The sequence below is a fragment of the Hypomesus transpacificus genome, chromosome 6, assembly GCF_021917145.1.
Source record: "Hypomesus transpacificus isolate Combined female chromosome 6, fHypTra1, whole genome shotgun sequence".
NCBI lineage: Eukaryota > Metazoa > Chordata > Actinopteri > Osmeriformes > Osmeridae > Hypomesus > Hypomesus transpacificus.
The window spans coordinates 8,474,549-8,491,024 of NC_061065.1; the positions used below are offsets into that span (position 1 = coordinate 8,474,549).

Consider the following 16,476-nt stretch of genomic DNA (forward strand, 5'->3'; position numbering starts at 1 on the left):
AGCTGTTCTCCTCCACCAGATCTGATGTGAGCTGACACTGTGGTGTGGATCAGCTGAGGGCTTCTCTGCTCAAGGAAACCCATCTGGCTGAGCAGCCGTCCTGAGCAGCCCTCCTGAGCAGCCCTCCTGAGCAGCCCTCCTGAGCAGCCCTCCCAGGACCCTCCAGTCTGCCCTGCTCTCCACACCCAGCACTGGCAGCAGCACAGCCTCATGTAGACACACTCACTAATACACACACACACACACACACACACACACACACACACACACACACACACACACACACACACACACACACACACACACACACACACACACACACACACACACACACACACACTCTCACTCATACACAGACACAAACACACATAGTCCAACAAATACACACAGACTCGCATTTTTACACACACACAAACTGAGCACACACACCCACCCTCACAGCTCCTCATAAGCCCCAGACTGCCCCGACAGAGAACAGTTAAGGACCCAGTGACAAAGTACTGCTCTTCAATGAGAAGAGTGTGCCAACTGTCACTTCCCCTCACTACTACAATTTGAAGACAAGCACACACCACACACACAAACAAGCTGAAGTACCAATATTTTCTGTAACACCTCCAATAATTGCGTCCTGCGTTACATTCATTTTCAGATTACGAACACACGGTGGAAGATGACAGATGTCGATTTAGATATCATACCTCTCAAACTGGAAGCTGGAAGCATTCATTACCTTAGCAACAAAAGTACCTGGTCCACGCTCTTCTGTGCGCCTCTTTCCTCTTAGCAACAAGCAAACGGCAGGTCCATGGTCTAATTGGCTCCGGGAGTGAGAGAGGTGGAGGACAGAGGGGATGGACGGATGGATGGAGTAGGAAGGAAGAAGAAGAAGAAGCTTCACAGCTGTTGAGACGGTGGTGGGATCAACGTCAGCCACCGGGAGACAGATTTCTACCTCTCTCTCTCTTCCTCTCTCTCTCCCACTCTCTCTCACTCTCTCTTTCTCCTAACCTCTCTCTCTCCCACTCTCTCTCCCTCTCTCCCACTCTCTCTCTCCCTCTTACTGTCTCTCCGTATCCCTCTTCTTCGCTCTCTCTCTCTTCCTTGTTTTCGTGTTCTCTCTTTGAGCGGGGAGCTGGCGTCAGCAGAGGGCTGGTTGTGTGTGGAGTGTAGCGGTCAGGTATGCTATGAGGATCCTTGCATGTGTATGACTGTGTGCGCGCGTGTGTGCGCGCGTGTGTGTGAGAGCAGCAGAGCAAGGGCAGCAGAGAGAGAAAACAGTAGGTGGGGGTTGGGAAACTGTGACTCCCTTACAGTGTGTGTGTGTGTATGAGTGTGTGTGTGTGTGGAGCAATTTCTAAAACATGCAGCCATCTATTAGTAAGAACAAGACATAGATAGGAATGGACTGAGAGATAGAACGCAGATGAATGACTGAAAGAACTGAAGGGAACTAGAGATAGAGAGAACAGAGAGGGTTAAGCAGAGAGAGAGGAAGAGAGAGAGAGAGAGAGAGAGAGAGAGAGAGAGAGTCGTTTCCACACGCTGCTGTGGCAGCATGGTATCAAAGTGAAACCTCAACCCACTTCACTGTGAACCATCTGGTGGGCCCATAGGCATGGTTATCAGTTCTCTGATGAAATCTACAACTTAACCTCCCTTTCTCTTGATCTCCTCCCTCTTTCCATCTCTCTGTGCTGTTGGTTTAAACATGTCTGTGGGCCTCGCTAACGGCTGTAACACAGAGACACGCACAGAGGAAGAGGAATCAGGACTTTAACTGCGACTGGAGCCTGAGATGAAAGCCTATGATGCAAGGATGGACTCAGGGAGGAAACCTTCTACGACGGGGACACTGGAGGAGAGACCAGTGTGTGCGGGTGTGTGTGCGCAGGGGGAGGATGTGGATGCGGTGTGTGTCTTGTGGGGGAAAATGTAGATAGTGTGTGAGTGTTGGGGGGGTGAATGTTGATAAGGTATGTGTATGGGGTTGGGGAGGGGGTTGGGCGTGTGTGTGTGTATCTGGAGAGGATTGAAGGTAACACAACTGGCACAACAGCATATGTTTGATAGATGTGTGGCTTTGCCACAGAGACACGAAACAGGCAGGTATAGAACATTGTGTATTTGAGACAAAGACACAGAATTGAGTCAGAAACGGCTCTGAGGCCGACAGGAAACTGCCAGACATGAAAGCAGTGCTTATCATCATAAAACCTGTTCACTTGGCCAAATGACCAATTATGCTTTATGAAAATGGCTTATATTTGAATCTAATTGAATATCGTTGGGACAGTGAGACGCTGTTTCTCTCTCTCTCTTTCCCCATCGCTCTCTCTTTGCCTATCTCTCCCTCTCTCTCGTTTTTTTAATGCAGTTTGCCAACTGATGGGGAAAATGACCGTCAATAAGCACACAAATCAATGCACTTACAAGCAAACTGTCAACAGCAACAAGGATTCTAATGGACTACTTTGGCCAAACGGATCGACACACATGCACTCATGCTCACACACACACAAATTCATATCCCATCATGCCTGTGGACAGTACTCCAGATAAATAATTGAATGAGTGTAAAGGCAGGAAGAGTGGTCCAAGGGGCTCGCCCTGCACTTTCTACAGCCGCTCGATGTCTTGCGCATTTCCACTCGCATTTCTGACCTCTATACGTTAAACTTGCTGTAGTTGGCCTTTTTTTTTTTTTTTTTTACTATATATTGATTAGGCATAGCTACTGCAAGATTTTATTGTTGCTCCGTATTTAAGTAATTGAGATGTTTTTGGATTTTTTGTAGTATTATCTTCGTTCATCGTGCCTGGTAGCTGGGATTATGCGATTTGATTATCACCGTTCTTTGACTCTGACCATGGAACTTCTGATTCTTGATCTTCTGCTGTCCTTTCCAAGAACTATTTGTACGTCGCTTTGGATGATAGCGTCTGTTTAATGTAATACACATGGGATTTTTTATATAACTATATTTGAAAAGACCTTAGGACCGCCAGTATTGACTCTTGCTCTTTCGAAATGTCACAGCCTGGTGAAGGCCAGCCCTGCAACTCCCCCAGAAGGCTCATGAAACATCTGTACACACAAGTTGGCCTATGCAGCATTACATATATATATTTTTGAATAATTAATCTTTGATCATCGTTCAAAGCTAACCCCATCTCAGGGATGTTTAATGTATTAAAGGCCGTGCAGGAAGTGGTGGATGTGAACACTGATCATGGCGTGTGTTTTTAGCGGGCGTGATGGCTGGCTGGATAAGGATGGAGAGACAGTACGCTCGCTGTCGTTTATTGTATGGTACGTTGTAAAGAGTGGTGTAAAGTCCAAATTCTGCTACTTCGTTTGACTCGTTTGACACATGGGAACACCTTCCGTCTAAAAACGCTCTCGAGGGTGGCTCTCACTTGAATAGAAGTGTCGCATCCAGGAAGTCTATGGAAGCAAATCAATAGGTGTGTTCGACTTCATGCAGCGCCGGCGGCGCCGACAATCGGCTGCAGCCGGCTGCCTTGAAGCTGAGAATGCCATTGCCTGCTTCAAGTCAGCCGGCGGCAGGCTGCTGCAAGACACGCCGGGGCTGCATGAAGTCGAATACACCTATTTACATAATGTTTCGAATTTTAAACTTTAAAGCCTGAATTTTGTTCTATTTGATTTTCTGAAGCTTAATTGAATATTTTTTTATTTAATTTTTGGGATCTGAATTTTACTTTGAATTAGAGCTAGGCCTACCCGACATTCCAAACCTTACACTTTAGGATCTGGATTTTTTTTAACATTGAAAGAAAATCATATAAAAATTTTAAAGAGGTGAATTCAAAACTAACACATTCGGTGGTGTTTAAATTTCAATATTAGGCTAAGTACTCAATGACTCAATTCAAAACATGTCACTGATTTGCTTCCATACAGCTCGCTTTGTCTGGACCAAATTCTCAAGATCTTAAGAGACAGCCCACACACACGTACACGAAAGACTGACGACTCACTCCTGGTTTGAACTCCACATTCCCCCTCATCCCAACACTGTTTTCCTTCTCCTCCAGACCCCTAACTGGGCGCTGAGCTAGAGAGGAGACCTTCGACCTCCTGTCTGGACGGACTTACAGCAAACTTACTGAGGTCAATCAGCTGGGATGAACAGGCCATGAAACAGGCACTTGTCAGCTCTCTGTCCCCCTCCACCTGTCAGCTCAGTTCTGGAATAAAAACACCCACTCCTTCACCAGTGACTCAGCCACAGGTGCACACACACTGGTTACCGGGGAAACAGATCCAAGATGGCCGGCGCTGTCCCAGTGCTCATGTTTCAGCCGCGCTACAGAGGTAATGAGGCTCGAGCAACTACAGAACATGACTCATTCTTGCCGATTCTGTGTTTTTTTTTTCCACACCCGCACACCTGTTTGATTTTACAGTTGTCCGTCTCAGCAGGTAACAGAGGGCCAATGCAGAGTGTCGGCTGTTCCCAGACCACATCAGGAGCCAGGGGGCAGCTGCCAATTTGTCCTGGTAGCCCTGGTGGTGAAAGGGTTAAGCACGCAATCAGGAGTATCTCTTTCTCTCTGATAGGAGAGCATGGGGAGTTGTGCCCCAAGCAGCCTCAGCTCCAGACCCTGGTCCTCTCTCTCTCCATCCTCTCCTCTCCTCGCTTCACTGATTGCTCAACGCTAGGTGCAATTATACATCAGACAGCGTAGAGAGACCGGACACTTACCTCTGATGAAACCAAACTGTGAGTGAGTGTGAGAGTGTATATGTGTGTGTGTGTGTGTGTTGTTAAACACAACAATCACCACAGAGAGTACTCCTCAAGCTGAACGGAAAAGTGAGAAAACAGAACTTCCTGATGCTGTGTGTTGTCAGATAACGTCATTTATTGGCCCAGTAAGCGACGGTAGAGCACACACACACACCTCGGCCCCGCCTCCTGTGTCCCCCCCCCCCCCCCCCCCCCCCCCCCCCAACACCCCCCCGCCCTTCTACAACAGAAAACATTACAGCATCTCAAATCAAACAAAGAAAGAGGAGAAGGGGGGGCTTGTGTCAGAAACTTGAATACTTTGATCACTGCAAACTTTTAAAAATCTTCTTCACCTCTACACTTTTCAAAGGAAATAAACATGAGCTGTAAACAGTACTTGGGTTATAATCGCAGGCCTATACCTTCTACAGAAATACGCAAATAATCATTCCTAACAGAGGCCTGTGTGGAGCTGATAACAGGCACACCCCAGAAGTGTGTTGCTTTGTGTAGGCAGCACAACTCTGTCTCCCCCCCTCCCCCCCAACACTTTGAAAGTACATCGTCTTCCTTGGAGTAATCACTTATGTCACATGACTGAAGACAAGGCCTGAGCTGGATCTTACATGGTACCAGGCATGGCACACCCAGGAATTTCAAATACACAAACTCAATTCAGTGGTTCGATAAACGTAACAATTTTGTACAAAACAATGTGCAAAGTCTTTTTTTTTTTACAAAATTTTTTAAACAAACAAAATAAATCACAGGGGTACATTTGAACATGTGTACACTCCCCTCAAGTATCCGTCTACTCAACTGTAACTGTCAACTAAGGCAAAACACAACAACGACAAGAAAAGGAAAAGTATTCTATGAGCTAACGTCAAACTATCGAACATTCAGAACTGGGGAGCTCTCCTGGTATGCAGTTTGAGTGTGTGGTTGTGTGTGAATATAAAGAAATGTTTTTCTGTTAAAAACTGAACTTCTTCAACGTGCTGTTGGCGTTCCATGTCATTTGAAATACAAAAACCAAAACAGGCTTCTGTCTTACACACATAATAAGTGGTCATTTATAACGCATCTGGATAAGCGGTCACTGCCTGGCCATGGACTCTGCTTTTCAAATGGGGGATGATTCAGATTCTCTGGAGACCCTTCTATCCACAGGCTGTTTCTGATCTCACTGGGGCCCTGTTCTGGCTGACAGGCAGACAGCCCCGAGCTGAGATCTGGGTATGAGAGGATTCTTAGAACAGAACCAATACTCGGACATTCCACATTCTTCTCCTGGCTCTGCAGAGCAGAGTGGAGCTGTCTAAAACATTCTAGTTCCTAATTCTTTTGAGGTGTTCTACAGGCAGCTGCTGTCTGGGACAGATCACAGCTGTGGGCAACACAGACACACTCCACTCTGGAGGAACAAGAGTCATATAGGGATGGAGAAGGCAGTGTCACTTCAACATAGGGGAGTTTCTGTGGCACGGGTAAGGAAACCTATGACAAACACACATGCACATCCCCCCCCCCCCCCCCCCCTCCATGACTCTCAACCCCCCTGTGTCTAGCCTGGCAGAGGTTACGTAAGCATGTCTGTACAGGGAAGAGACAGACTGTTCTTCAAAAAAGCGGTGTCCTAGCAGCAGCTTTTTGAGAAATGCGATACTCTTATACTCTTCAGTGTGTGTGGGTGTGTGTGTGTGTAACCAGGTGATCCTTCAGCTTACATAACTGCTCATCCCTTTAATATGGTTCCCAGGTGCTGTTCAAAGGCACATCCCTGTTTCCCTGTAGCTGGATGAAGAGCACAGACACCGGAGTCAACAATCACGTTCTCACACCTTCCAACCCTTTCAGAGAACACACAGAGCACAGTCCACTATTGCAGGCCGGCTAATCGATCAGCCTGGGCTTAAACATGGCTTCCTGCTGAGTGCAGGATCTTTTTTGTATTACACAGTGAATGCACAGTTCTTTGAATGTTTTTTTTTTTTTTTTAAGATAGTCTTCATCTTCATATTTGACCACTAGATGGCACTGAAAGCAACACAATAGCAGGCTTGGGCACCACAACACAAGATATTAATAAAAACCATATCAGGCTTAAGTTAGAATGGAAAGAAAGCCATTTAAATAATAGGAATGATCCTTCTATATAAACTAAACACTGATCTCAGTTGTACTGTACGCATAGAACAACTTGTTTATTGATTTATAATACAAGGAAATAAATAAATTGGAAAAAGTCCCCCGAGAATGACTTCAATGTTTATCAGTTCTGTATCAACGTTCCTTGAGATGCTGGGTTTACAGGGTCAGGAATAGTGTTCCTTGCTCTTCAGAAGGTCGTACCAAAACCTGAAGAAGTTTGATTGCTAAGATGTAGGATGGTTGAAACATTAGTCCTTCGGCCATCCAGGTGTGTTTAAAAGAGGGGGGAAGTCTGGCTCAAATACTGTCCTTCCTATTGCTTTAAAGACAAAGTTTGGGTTGATCAATCTATTCTTGATGTCAACTGTAGAATGTCTGCCAAGGGCTGGACCTAAACATGAAACGGAATCTGTCGTCAAGGTTTCGGCCAGAGTGTCACAAAGCACCAGCAGTGTATTGTGGGTAGTCTTTGAATGCTGGAGGAATGGTTGTTCGAGAGAAGCTTCTGCTGCAGTCTACCCAGCCGGAGGACGCTGTGTCTGGGAGCAGCAGGGGAGACCACGCCCCCAGGACGTCCCTCTGGAGGGGGGGAGGTAGGGGGAGACCACGCCCCCAGGACATCCCTCTGGAGGGGGGGAGACCACGCCCCCAGGACATCCCTCTGGAGGGGGGGAGACCACGCCCCCAGGACGTCCCTCTGGAGGGGGGGAGACCACGCCCCCAGGACGTCCCTCTGGAGGTAGGGGGAGACCACGCCCCCAGGACGTCCCTCTGGAGGGGGGGAGGTAGGGGGAGACCACGCCCCCAGGACATCCCTCTGGAGGGGGGGGAGACCACGCCCCCAGGACATCCCTCTGGAGGGGGGGAGACCACGCCCCCAGGACGTCCCTCTGGAGGGGGGGAGACCACGCCCCCAGGACGTCCCTCTGGAGGTAGGGGGAGACCACGCCCCCAGGACGTCCCTCTGGAGGGGGGGAGGTAGGGGGAGACCACGCCCCCAGGACGTCCCTCTGGAGGGGGGGAGGTAGGGGGAGACCACGCCCCCAGGACGTCCCTCTAAGGGGGGACATGATCCAGTACAAGCCCAGACCTCCTTCTGAAGTCGAGGACTACCTGCAGATGTAGCTCTGCTCAGGGTGAATACAAGCCCAACAGTCCCTCATTAGGGCGGAATGTAAAGTGAGGTGGGTGGTGAACGTGTGGTATGTACAGTGGGATGGCCCTCCTCTGGACCAGCTCTAGTCTGTTCCCATGGGAATCGAGCAGGATGCCGTGCTGGTTCCCGTGGACGATAGAGGAATGTCTCTCAGCATGCCTGTCTGGTTCTGGGGACGCTGGCCTTGTCCCTTGTCGAAACCTGTCTGTCTGCGTTTGTCTGGCTGCGTTTGTCTCACCTGTTTGCTCCTGAGCAAACAGGTGAGACAGGTGGTGTAGTTGTGGAGAGTAGTTTAAAATCTTTACAGTTCAGCTTCTCAGTTGTGCCTTTAGAAGAGTGCATCCTCGGAGCTGGCTTAGGGACAAAGAAAAAGAAAGGCCGTCCCCTCCTCCTCCGCCATCCCTCCCTCCCTCCGTCTGACCTCAAGTCTTGAGGAGAGGGTGGCTCTGAGACTTCAGAGCGAGGGGGAGGGCTGAGGGAGGGAGGGGGAGAGAGGACGGGGGGAGAGAGGAGGGGGGTGGAGGGTCGCAGGGCAGTGTTTTGCGGTAGATCACACCCTCAAGGCTGTGGGAGGGAGGCTTTTCCTGATTGGTCTCTCTGGTGTCGGGTGTGACAGAGGGGGAATCTTCCCTCGGGGCAGGAAGGAAGGATGTGTTTGAACTAGTTCTTCAGGTGAAGCAGGACATGGGGACTGTTAATGAATGGGGAAACAGACCCTGGCGTGATGGGTAGAGAACAAAAACAGTTCCTCTCTCCTCCCTCTCTCTCTCCTCTCTCCTCTCCTCAGGGTGTGTGTGTGTGTGTGTGTGTGAGAGCCTCAGTTCATGTCGATGGTGTTGAAGACCCACTCGGTGAACTTCTTGAGCTTGGCGGCCGAGCTCTGGGACTCGTCCTGCAGTCGCTGGTTGTCCTCCCACAGCCTCTTGATCTGGACCTGCAGCCTGCTCTTCTCCTCCCTCTCCTGCAGGGGGCGGTGTGTGTGTGTCAGGAAATCCCAGTTTTTTTTGTTTCCAAGTGTGAGTGTGTGTGAATATGTGCTAATGTATCTTAGTATGTGGGGAGAGGGGGTCAGATAGCTGAGCGGTTAGGGAGACGGGCTATTAATCAGAAGGTTGCCGGTTCAATTCCTGGCCATGCAAATTACGTTGTGTCCTTGGGAAAGGCATTTTACCCTACTTGCCTCGGGGGAATGTCCCTGTACTTACTGCAGTCGCTCTGGATAAGAGCGTCTACTAAATGACTAAATGTAAATGTTTTAAAAATTTTATTGAACCTTTATGTAACCAGGCAGAATCCTTTAAGAACAAAATTCTTATTTACAAAGATGGCCTGGCAAAAAGCATGTGTGAGTGAGTGTGTGTGTATCTAGGTGTGTATGTGAGCTGTCACCTTCTTCAGATCGTCCTGCAGCATCTTGACCATGGCCTCCAGTTTGGTCACCTTCCTCTCCAGACCCACATGACCTTCGCTGCAGGACAATACACACATTTACTGTCTGTTTCACCAGTCACAAATATCAACAATCCAATCCTGCTGGAAAACACACTGATGCATCTCTCTATGATTTGCATTATAGTGAGTGTACATGAATGTGTCTGTGGGTGAGTTTGTACAGTAAGTGTGTGTAAGTGTACAATATGTATGTATCAGTGTGTGTACTGTGTGTGTATACGTGTACTGTGTGTGTGTGTGTGTACTGTGTGTGTGTGTGTGTACTGTGTGTGTGTGTGTGTGCATGTGTACAGTGTGTGTGTGTGCATGTGTACAGTGTGTGTGCATGTGTACAGTGTGTGTGTGTGCATGTGTACAGTGTGTGTGCATGTGTACAGTGTGTGTGCATGTGTACAGTGTGTGTGTGTGCATGTGTACAGTGTGTGTGTGTGCATGTGTACAGTGTGTGTGTGTGCATGTGTACAGTGTGTGTGCATGTGTACAGTGGTGTGTGTGCATGTGTACAGTGGTGTGTGTGCATGTGTACAGTGTGTGTGTGTGGCACCTTGAGGAGGGCCTGGACACAGGGGCGGGCTGCAGCTCTATGTGCTGCTGGGGGCTGGAAGCTCCACTGCCTCTGTGGTTGGAGTCGCTGAACACAAACCCCCGCTGGACTGGAGAGAGACAGGGAGGGAGGGGCTTAACACTCAAACGACCCCACCCCCACCACCCCCACTCTACAGCGTTCAGACTAACCAGCTCCTCTCTCACTTTCAAAGGTGTTGGCCACGTCCACGAGGAGGGTCCAGTCCAGGGGGCTGTCCCTCTCACTGGGGGGGAGGGGCATCAGCTCCTGGGGGAGGGGCCCTCGGTGCCTCTCTGCCATTTCAGCCAATGACGTGTCGGACGCAGACAGGTCACCTGGGGAGCACACAGGAGGACAGGAGGAGCGGGTCAGAGCCGAGGCCGTCGTGCACGCTCTCCACCAGCAGGGGGCAGCAGAGACGTAACCTGGTGAATTTAATCAGCAAAGGCTTTAAACGAAAACCGGGAACTCTTTATCTGCAGTGAAACGCTCTTCCGCGGAGCAGTAGATTACAAGCTTTTGTTCGGCTTTCATGTCCAATACCCTGGTGGACATGTCGGCTAAACACGCCCAGGGCGTGGTGGTGGGCCTCCTCACCGTGCAGCTTGACCCCCAGCTTGTAGGAGGGCCGTCGGAGGGGCACGCCCCGGGTGGTGGGCGAGCGTGGCACGGTGGAGCAGCTGAACAGCACGTCGCTGCCCAGGGCCTGCTCCAGCATGGAGTCCCCCAGGCTGGGGAGACGCTGGCCCCGGTAGATACTCTCGTCTGACAGGGTCCTGTGGAGCGAACGACGACTGGGGGGCTTGCCCGATGAGGAGGACTGGGGAGGGGGGTAAAGGTAAGATCATGTAAGTCTGTCTGTTTATCAAAATCCAATTCTAAACATGTACATCAAGTGAAAAGAGAGTTCTTAAAGAGAACTCTAATAAAACATGAGAAAAAAAGTCACAGGACAGCGATATTGACTTTATTTCCACAAGTAACGCTAAAAAGGTTTGGAGCTGTTCCCATCCTGCCCGGCTTCCAGAGGCCACCTGTGTCGCAGGAGGGCGGAGGAGCTACCTTGTCCTTGTGTCTGCGGGGGTGAGGGGGGCTGTCGGGGGCGTTGTGCCTGCGGGAGTCGTCCTCCATGGTGGACTTGGCGTGGGGCTGGGGGGAGTGCATGTCCCTCAGAGAGGGCCTGCTCTGGGACGGGCCGCCCTCTCCACCCCCCTCCCCTGGAGACTTCCTGGTCATACACAGACACAGACAAGGATTCAGTTAACACAGCAGAGTGATGATGATCAGGCAGGGTGACGATCGCTCTCGCAACATCAACCAACCACCAGGTGGCGATAGAGTAGTTAAAACAACCATTGACTTATTGGACGCTTTTATCCAAAGTGACATACCAGCAGAGGAAAGTTATAACAGTAATTCAGTGGTTAGCCTAGTGTTAAAGCACCTCTTAGGATGTTACAAAGCACAGCTAAGTCAGATGGAGACAGTTGAGATTCCCGGCCTCTGTGGAGAACAAACAGCTCTACACGGCAGCATGCTTACTTCCTTGTGTCTCCGAAGTCGACAGAGTTGATGGTGGAGCCTGGCTTCCTCCAGCCAATCAGGTACTTGGAAGTAGCGCCCTGGCGGGGGTAGAAGGTCTTGGGCCCGGGGGAGCCGAAGGACTGGGACGAGGGCGAGGTGGCCGAAGACGAGGACTCGTCCCGGGGGGAGCTGTGGCCGGAGTGTCTGGAGCTGGGAGGCGGAGAGAGGGGAGACCAGGTCAGCTCCATGGAAGATGACATCAAGATGACATCACATCAGAGGGGGAGGGGCTTCACAGATGCCCATGGGACCTAAAGGTCGTGGCTCGACCGTGCTGGACTGTGAGAGGAGCGTACCTGGAGTGGGAGCCGGCATCACTCAGACTGTAGGTGCTGCTGTCCCTCACCAGCAGGTGTGTGGGGGGGCTGCGGGCCTTCCCCTCGCCTCCCCTCTCCCCCGGGGGGCCCGGGGACTCGGCGGTGGCTGCCGACCTCTCCAGCACCCTGCGGCCCCCCTCGGTGGGGCTGTGCCAGGGGGAGGGAGTCCTCTCGCGGGCCTCACGGCCCCCCGGCGGCAGCAGGGAGCTGGAGCTGCCGTGGGAGTGGGAGGCTCCGTAGGAGCTGGTGTCGATGCCACTGTCGGCCGAGGCCCCCTGGAGGTAGCCCCCTCCCAGGCCGTTGGGCTCCGTGTCGGGCTGGTCCCCCGGGCCCCCGGCCCCCAGATCGTACCACTTGTCGCTGTCGCTGTGGCCCCCGCTGGAGGCTGTGCTGGACAGGGTGTTGCTGCTAGAGTGGCCCGAGTACGGACTGTCAGACTGGGGGAGAGGAGGGAGGGAAGGAGGGAGGCCCTGTTTAGTTAGCAGCCTCACCAAACAAAGACACTGAAGTTAAAGAGAATTGTGGCTGAAGTCTGAGGGAAGGAGGCACGGACGAGGCTGGACACGTCAGCTGACACACGTGTCATGAGTGGGACAGTACAGGTCCAGTAGTAGCCCAGCTGATCTGAGGTAGGGGAGGGCAGCAGAAGAGCCTAGCGGCTGAAGCTCACCTGGCTGCCCTTCTTGGGGGACAGGTGGATGACCTGCTCCTGCCTCTGGATGCGTGGAGCTCCGGAGTAGCCGGGGCCAGGCTTGGAGATGGGCGCGTCTGAAACACAGACACACATAGCTAGAGAGACACAGCCAGAGAGACCCACACAGCCAGAGAGACACACACAGCTAGAGAGACACAGCCAGAGAGACCCACACAGCCAGAGAGACCCACACAGCCAGAGAGACACACACAGCTAGAGAGACACAGCCAGAGAGACCCACACAGCCAGAGAGACCCACACAGCCAGAGAGACACACACAGCTAGAGAGACCCACACAGCCAGAGAGACCCACACAGCCAGAGAGACACACACAGCTAGAGGGACACAGCCAGAGAGACCCACACAGCGAGAGAGACCCACACAGCCAGAGAGACACACACAGCTAGAGAGACACAGCCAGAGAGACCCACACAGCCAGAGAGACACACACAGCTAGAGGGACACAGCCAGAGAGACCCACACAGCGAGAGAGACCCACACAGCCAGAGAGACCCACACAGCCAGAGAGACCCACACAGCCAGAGAGACACACACAGCTAGAGAGACACAGCCAGAGAGACCCACACAGCCAGAGAGACACACACAGCTAGAGAGACACAGCCAGAGAGACCCACACAGCCAGAGAGACACACACAGCTAGAGGGACACAGCCAGAGAGACCCACACAGCGAGAGAGACCCACACAGCCAGAGAGACCCACACAGCCAGAGAGACCCACACAGCCAGAGAGACCCACACAGCCAGAGAGACACACACAGCTAGAGGGACACAGCCAGAGAGACCCACACAGCGAGAGAGAGACACGCACAGCGAGAGAGACACAGCCAGAGAGACCCACACAGCCAGAGAGACACACACAGCTAGAGGGACACAGCCAGAGAGACCCACACAGCCAGAGAGACACACACAGCTAGAGGGACACAGCCAGAGAGACCCACACAGCGAGAGAGAGACACGCACAGCGAGAGAGACACAGCCAGAGAGACCCACACAGCCAGAGAGACACACACAGCTAGAGAGACACAGCCAGAGAGACCCACACAGCCAGAGAGACACACACAGCTAGAGGGACACAGCCAGAGAGACCCACACAGCGAGAGAGACCCACACAGCCAGAGAGACCCACACAGCCAGAGAGACCCACACAGCCAGAGAGACCCACACAGCCAGAGAGACACACACAGCTAGAGGGACACAGCCAGAGAGACCCACACAGCGAGAGAGAGACACGCACAGCGAGAGAGACACAGCCAGAGAGACCCACACAGCCAGAGAGACACACACAGCTAGAGGGACACAGCCAGAGAGACCCACACAGCCAGAGAGACACACACAGCTAGAGGGACACAGCCAGAGAGACCCACACAGCGAGAGAGAGACCCACACAGCCAGAGAGACACACACAGCCAGAGAGACCCACACAGCGAGAGAGAGACACGCACAGCGAGAGGAACACACACAGCTAGAGAGACACAGCCAGAGAGACCCACACAGCGAGAGAGAGACCCACACAGCCAGAGAGACACACACAGCCAGAGAGACCCACACAGCGAGAGAGAGACCCACACAGCCAGAGAGACACACACAGCCAGAGAGACCCACACAGCGAGAGAGAGACACGCACAGCGAGAGAGATAGACACACAGGAAGCCACCAGATCCCTCCAGGTACGTCCCACAGCCTACACCACACATCCTTCACTATACACAAACACACCACATGTTGACACTCAAACACAACGCCACGTTCGGCACAGATAAAACCCGCGTAGCGCATCACTTCCTGCGTAACGCATCACTTCCCACCACGTCCAGCCAAACCGCTCCAACAGAACGACCAATTTAAGTGAATAACACCTGTTTGAAGCGCAGGAACGAGTGTCCGGAGGGTGTGTGTGGAACTGCGTGTCCCTGAAAGGAAGTAGTGTGTCCCTGGAAGCACCTGGGAGTGTAATGAGACTGCTGTGTAATTGCAGAGGTGTTATGCAACAACAAACACACAAAAATAGACAGAAGAGGCAATTAGAGAGCTGTGGACCCAAGGGGAGAGATGGCAGCATGTGTGTGTCCTTGTGTGTGTGTGTCCTTGTGTGTGTGTGTGTCCTTGTGTGTGTATTCATATGTGAGAGGGGGGGGGGGAGAGACAGCAGGGAGGTGAGAACATCAGCCTGAAGTGAATTGATTCCCACCATATTTACCCCACCACAGTCTGCTGTGTATGTCGTTCTGTCTTTTTGTACAGAACCGTTGGAGCTCATGCACTAATTAAAGTGTGTGTGTGTTTGTGTGTGATCTCTGTGTTTCTGCCATTCCCAGAGACAGTAGAGCTTATCCAGGCCTGGCTGGCTGGGGGGAGGAAGGCCTCATGGATGGCAGGTGTACAGCGGTCTCCAGGCCTGGCTGGCTGGCTGGAGGGAGGCCTCATGGATGACAGGTGTACAGCGGTCTCCAGGCCTGGCTGGCTGGAGGAAGGCCTCATGGATGGCAGGTGTACAGCGGTCTCCAGGCCTGGCTGGCTGGAGGAAGGCCTCATGGATGACAGGTGTACAGCGGTCTCCAGGCCTGGCTGGCTGGAGGAAGGCCTCATGGATGACAGGTGTACAGCGGTCTCCAGGCCTGGCTGGCTGGAGGAAGGCCTCATGGATGACAGGTGTACAGAGGTCTCCAGGCCTGGCTGGGGGGAGGTCTCATGGATGGCAGGTGTACAGCGTAGAGGTTCAAGCACTTCTTGACTGGAGGTCAGGAGGTGGCAGGTGCCAATCTCCCCCGAACTCGACATCACTTTGGACAAAAGCTTCTGTTACATGGTTTAGGAAGGGGGATTTGACCCTCTGCAGCTTTAAGTCTCTGTATAAGACTCTCCAGAAGCAGGCAGACAGGAACACAGGACAGGGCCTCTATAGCAGGTTAAAGACACAGGTGAGCTGAACCCTGCATACCAACTAGAGGTGTGAATCTTCACTGATCTCCCGATTCGATTACGATTATCATGTCAGCGAATCGATTACTCGATACATCATGATGCGTCAAATGTTTCTATTAAAGCCGTATAGGATATTTGACTTGACAGAATGCATTAAGATACTGTTTAGTTCAATATCATACAGTTTTCTATTTTACTTCATATGGTTATGTTTTCATCCAAACATACATGTAGTAAGATATAAACAATCTTTTTTATTTAACAAGTCTGAACACAACAGACAGCATTATTAGCAGTATGGAAAACAGAGTTTCATCAATCCTCTGAGTTGCTGGCCCAGAGTTTGCATTTTCCACAGCAGGTGTTGTTGCTTTGCTAGCAACTCAGGATGGAAACGGCTAACGTGATTCCTAAAGTTGGTAGTGTTCCCAACGTATTTAATTTTGGTGTGACAGGCTTTGCATATCGCATGCAAAGTTTCCAGTTTGTGCTTCCCAGCCTGTTGGTAAAATCCGAAATGAAGTTCCATATCTCAGCTTTTAAAACGCTTGGAGCGTTTTTAAGGACGATCTCACAAGCAACCTCAGCCATTTTGCTGTGGCACGTATGCGAATACCAAAAAATGACGTCAGGTAAATGAGACCCAGATGAGACTAGAGTCTATCATAGGTCTAGATGAAACGGGTTAGGCTACTGAGAATTTAATTTTTCATTTTTATGTTGATACCACGGACGTAAAATTAACGAGCGACAGTTGCGTTATAATCGATTATGGTTGCCCACTGCATCAATGCAGCATCTTTCATGTCCGCATCGCGATGCATCGATTATTCGATTAATTTCAACACCTC

The 16,476-nt window shown here is 51.3% G+C and overlaps 1 protein-coding gene and 1 long non-coding RNA gene across 2 annotated transcripts in view; one reads left to right on the forward strand and one right to left on the reverse strand.

The window, feature by feature from the left end:
• The first annotated feature begins 3,250 nt into the window (after nt 1-3,250).
• On the forward strand, nt 3,251-4,937 carry LOC124468968. The gene is made up of 3 exons (XR_006956254.1): nt 3,251-3,313; nt 4,063-4,342; nt 4,448-4,937. It is a non-coding gene; the product is annotated as an uncharacterized LOC124468968 (long non-coding RNA).
• A 2,937-nt stretch (nt 4,938-7,874) lies between these two features.
• sipa1l1 (signal-induced proliferation-associated 1 like 1) overlaps nt 7,875-16,476 on the reverse strand; it is a 50,233-nt gene continuing 41,631 nt past the window's right edge. The window contains exons 11-20 of the mRNA XM_047022137.1: nt 15,143-15,483; nt 12,659-12,829; nt 11,968-12,425; nt 11,630-11,821; nt 11,150-11,315; nt 10,685-10,907; nt 10,258-10,422; nt 10,067-10,175; nt 9,460-9,538; nt 7,875-9,031 (exon numbers count right to left, since the gene is read on the reverse strand). Coding sequence (XP_046878093.1) covers nt 8,888-9,031; nt 9,460-9,538; nt 10,067-10,175; nt 10,258-10,422; nt 10,685-10,907; nt 11,150-11,315; nt 11,630-11,821; nt 11,968-12,425; nt 12,659-12,829; nt 15,143-15,483 — 2,048 coding nt within the window. The 3' untranslated portion in view covers nt 7,875-8,887. The remainder of the gene's footprint in view (nt 9,032-9,459; nt 9,539-10,066; nt 10,176-10,257; nt 10,423-10,684; nt 10,908-11,149; nt 11,316-11,629; nt 11,822-11,967; nt 12,426-12,658; nt 12,830-15,142; nt 15,484-16,476) is intronic.